This window comes from Lampris incognitus, chromosome 21 (assembly GCF_029633865.1).
Source record: "Lampris incognitus isolate fLamInc1 chromosome 21, fLamInc1.hap2, whole genome shotgun sequence".
NCBI lineage: Eukaryota > Metazoa > Chordata > Actinopteri > Lampriformes > Lampridae > Lampris > Lampris incognitus.
Window position 1 is genome coordinate 4,183,680 of NC_079231.1, and position 4,747 is coordinate 4,188,426.

The 4,747-nt window shown below is 45.3% G+C and overlaps 1 protein-coding gene across 1 annotated transcript; it reads right to left on the bottom strand.

The window, feature by feature from the left end:
* Positions 1-5: 5 nt before the first annotated feature.
* LOC130131370 (protein jagunal homolog 1-B) lies at positions 6-3,729 on the bottom strand. The gene is made up of 4 exons (XM_056301041.1): positions 3,457-3,729; positions 1,467-1,564; positions 1,138-1,210; positions 6-535 (listed from the first exon to the last, which is right to left on the bottom strand). Exons 2-4 carry the CDS (start codon positions 1,553-1,555, stop codon positions 146-148), a joined length of 552 nt encoding a protein of 183 aa, XP_056157016.1. The 5' UTR covers positions 1,556-1,564; positions 3,457-3,729; the 3' UTR covers positions 6-145.
* Between the last annotated feature and the right edge of the window lie 1,018 nt (positions 3,730-4,747).

Below are 4,747 nucleotides of genomic sequence, written 5' to 3' on the forward strand. Positions count from 1 at the left end.
TTACTTGTTCTCGTCCGACACCAACAGTTCAAGCACTGCCCTCCCAACGAAACACCCTCAGCACCATGATCCTCGTTTTGTCCCCACAATGCAACACAGATGATCTCGGCGCCAACATTACTTGTCATTTGATCCGACAGACTCGTTACTTCTTCTTCTTCTCCTGCGTGTTGGTGAACCACTGGTCCAGCAGCTTCTTGCTGTAGTAGATCTGCCAGGCGTGCACCTGCAGAGCGATGACAAACACTAGGTACATGACGGACACGGCTGAGAAGCCGAAGATAAAGCGGTAGGCCTTGCCGTGCCGGTAGAGCTGCTGTGCCACGGGGAACATCTCCATGGCCCCATAGATCAGTGGAGCCACGCAGAAGAGCCCGGCGCTGATCATGGAGATGACCAGGTAGCTGATGTTGTTCCGTGGCAGGGCCAGGAAGCTGAAGATGGAGGGAATGATGCTGAGAAGGTAGGGGTACTCCCATTGGTATGGTGAGGCCACCACCCTGTGGGACACCAGGCTCAGCTGGCTCACTGTCACCTGGGGAAGACAGATAAATACAGGCTATTACACCAACGACCAATCACATTTATGTTATCACAGTTAGTGCTCCAATAATAGCAACAGAGATAACAAAAAAGAACTCTGTACAAAGGGTATGGTGGATACACTTGTTCTGGCAGACGACAGCCAATGCTGTGTCAAATAATCCAACAAACCTGCCGATCAACAGGCAGCGCTGAATTTTCTTCATTATTAAACAAGCATTAGTACATTAAAATATGTTTTGAGAGGGAGGTGATGTGAATGGCTTTTCTTCTAAAAGTAATCATTTCTGTATTTAACAGATTGAAATTAACAGGTTAATTCTGTAATTAATTGATTGAAAATACTGAAATATAAATATACTGAAAATATAACTGATGGATAAATCAATAATGAAAAGAACCGTTAGTTGCAGCCCCAATCACCAGTGATGTAGCCTCCAGCTCCTTTACAGTTTTCGGATCCAACTCATCCACAGCAAGTTAAAATAAAGATGATTTTTTTTCCAAAAATGACAGGATTAAAATTGCAAATTGAGGTTGTCATTCAAGAAATGGTCTTTGCAAAAGATGTGACTTTAAAAGAAATTATTTTACCTGAGCTGCCATCAGCAGCCAGATCAGCACATGGACAATGTTGAGTTTACGGATCTCCGACTTCAGGGCAACACTTTGCAAAGTATCAAAAGAGGGTGTGGGGCAATGAAGGGAAAGCTGTAAGGACTTAATCTGGTATAATGATTATTACATTCTAAAATGAAATGTCACATTTTATGTTTTCTTCAAATAACAGAAGTCATTAACACAGGTGGTGGTGGGGTTCTGTTGATCTGTTCCCAAAATAATCTGACATCTCAAATTATCCACCGTTTTCCTCCGAGGAGCACAGCTAAATCTTAGTTCGCTGGTCAAAGAAAAACACCTACCTCATCTGGTAGTGTGAGGCGACTTTCTCACGGTGCTGAAAATCACTGCCATCGGTGCCAGCCGCCCTGGGACCTGCTCGAGATGCCATGTCAGATGTCTGTAAGAACAACGGATCAGGCATGAAACAGGGGGACACAATCCTCCTGGGCTTTCCTACCAGACTGCAGTGACTTCTGATGGCTACTCTTTGCCACCTCCAAGTGGCATCTTTTCTAAATTCGATGTGGTTTTTCCAAGTTATGTGAACATTTTTACCCGGCAGGTGGCAACACTGCTGAACAAGGGCTGTGTACACAAAAGCAAGAGGAGTTGACACTCACAACAAGCCTCAGGAGAAAACGCAAGGTTCTTGTAAAACATGAAGATGCCTTCTGCAGGTAAAAGACCACTAGGTTAACTAGGTAGGAAGCCACGGGCAGATCAAGTATTTTGAAGATCAGTGCAGGAGAAACCTTCCCCTTCTTCAACAAGCAAGATTGGGTAACACTTTAGTATGGGGAACATAAAAAAAAACTTTAATTACTAGTGAATGAGTAATGATCAAGATGTCACTTTAGTATGGGGAACATATTCTAAGTAACAAAAACTTAATGTACAGTAATTTAACACTATGAACACTTGTAGTTTTGTGTGTTGTTATGTCAGAACAGAGCATATTCATTAAGTGTTAGTAAGGGAGAATACCTCTTCTTGTGGTACTACCACCTTATAAAGGCCATACTAAGCAAAGCATATTGAGATGGTACTACTAATAAGCAATACTTCTGAGGTTATAGAGGGACAACTCATAGTTAATGGCTTACTGGTTGTATAATAAGGCCATGCAGAACAAGGCATTAATGAGTACGTAATAATGACCAATTACGAGACAATATGTTGCTAATTTGCATGCTAATAAGCACCTAATTGATGGTGACTACGTTCCCCATACTGAAGTGTTATCCAAGACTGTATATGAAACTGCACAGAATACTTGACAGCAAGGATCAGAACTCTGGATCCTGTGTAGAGGATCAGCTGGTCGGTTAAAACCGCTTCTCACATTACTGATGCGACAAGGAATGTGCCTTGCATCTGATTTAGTGTTTGGCTTGAGGGGGGATACGGACGGTTGGGCTGCTTTAGATATGGTGGATTCAGCAAACTTTGTGGTCGTCCAATTAGTCTCGCTTGCTGGACAACAGAGACGCTTTCACTCTCTCTGCTCTTTCTGCCACATGCTTAGATTGTCCCAGGAAGGAAAGACGTGGTCTTTCTGGACGAGTTTAAAGTCTTTGGTCCAAGCTCAGGAGGTTTAAACCCTGTACCCTGGTCCAAGAGGTTTCACACCTGGCAATCTGGTTCGGACTTCTCTGGAAAGTCTGAAAGTCCGGACTAAACAACACAAGTGTTATAAAGGGCCCTAAGTGACGTTAGAAATCCGGTTAAAAGGCAAAACACTCAGGAAATATCAGATTTGGACATCAGAATTTGAATTACACGTAGATCTTCAATTGAAAACACCAACTGCTCATATTCGGAATCCAGCTGTGTATCAGAAGCGCAACATTTGATATCACCATCAACAGAGAACCGCTTCTCCAGCCGCTACATTGACACAAGTTATTGTAACAAGTCACAACGCCCCTGGTGGACACATCCACAATGCTCATGTCGATACCTTGAATTCACTTCTTTCCTTTCTTTCTTTGTTTTTGTTTCTTTTTAACCGTGTGGGACAATTTACACGTTAAACTACCTGCAAAAGATTCAGTAGTAGCGCTATCTGTGGACCACTACGTGGTAGTGCTAGCTTCATGCTAACCATGTAGCATTAGCATGACGCTCGGAGCGCCGGGAATGGCCTCTGGGGAGCGGAGCGAGCTAGCTAGCTAGCTAACATGCTACCTGTCGGGACAAGTTCGCATGAGTTCGCAGCAGGATTTCGGCCGCACACGAAAGCGGAACACCGACACGGAAACGTAACAGGCTCGTCACCGTAACACTTACTGTTTCCTACCCGACGCGTTTCATCCAAAACGCGGGACGCTGAACACGCACACGCACACACACACACACACACACACGCCGCCGCCGCCGACTGGTTACAACCGCAGGGGGCCCACATGCGTCGGGAAGGCGGAAGTGTGACGACACGTATCGAGTCCGGGCCAGCCTCTAAATCCCGCGGTGGCTGCTGGGAGACCCGGAGACATCCGGGCTCTTTTCACGGGCCTGACTGATGCGCTTCATCTCGCCACGCTTCGCTCTTAGTGGTCTGATAAATGAAACCCGCGTCCCCCTTCCTCTTCACTCTCCCCCCCCTTTCTCTCCGCTCTCCCCCCTTCCTCTCCACTCTCCCCCTTCCTCTCCACTCTCCCCCCTTCCTCTCCACTCTCCCCCCCCCCTTCTCTCCACTCTCCCCCTTCCTCTCCACTCTCCCCCCTTCCTCTCCACCCCCCTTCCTCTCCACTCTCCCCCCTTCCTCTCCACCCCCCTTCCTCTCCACTCTCCCCCCTTCCTCTCCACCCCCCTTTCTCTCCACTCTCCCCCCCTTTCGCTACACTCTCCCCCTCCCCCCTTTCTCTCCACTCTCCCCCCCTTCCTCTCCACTCCCCCCTTTCTCTCCACTCTCCCCCCCTTTCTCTGTCTGTCTGTCTGTATGTCTTACCTCACACGCAGACAGACAGACAGACAGACAGACAGACAGACAGATAGACAGATAGACAGATAGACAGATAGACAGACAGACAGACAGACAGACATAGATAGATAGATAGATAGATAGATAGATAGATAGACATAGGCAGACAGACATAGGCAGACAGACAGAGATAGATAGATAGATAGATAGATAGATAGATAGATAGATAGATAGATAGATAGATAGATAGATAGATAGATAGATAGATAGACATAGATAGATAGATAGATAGATAGATAGATAGATAGATAGATAGACAGACATATAGATAGATAGATAGATAGATAGATAGATAGATAGATAGATAGATAGATAGATAGACAGATAGATAGACAGACATAGATAGACAGATAGATAGATAGATAGATAGATAGATAGATAGATAGATAGATAGATAGATAGATAGATAGATAAACAACAAAAACGGAACTTTGTGTGACAGATAGCTTCCCCCCCATGATGACTGTTCCTGCCAAGTGCGCTGCACACACACACTACACATCTAGCATATCTGGTGGTGTAATAACGGGGAAACTGCTTAATGGGAGGTTTTGGAATAATGACGAGAAACAGTGATTAAACAGAGTAACATCGAAC

Bases quoted from the DNA above. Each gene is read 5' to 3' on its own strand.
- LOC130131370 (XM_056301041.1), bottom strand. From the start codon at position 1,555: ATGGCATCTCGAGCAGGTCCCAGGGCGGCTGGCACCGATGGCAGTGAT. The intron at 1,211-1,466 runs GTAGGTGTTTTT...TACTTTGCAAAG, and splicing joins GCCTCACACTACCAGATGAG to TGTTGCCCTGAAGTCGGAGA. The intron at 536-1,137 runs GTAAAATAATTT...TGTCTTCCCCAG, and splicing joins GGCTGCTGATGGCAGCTCAG to GTGACAGTGAGCCAGCTGAG.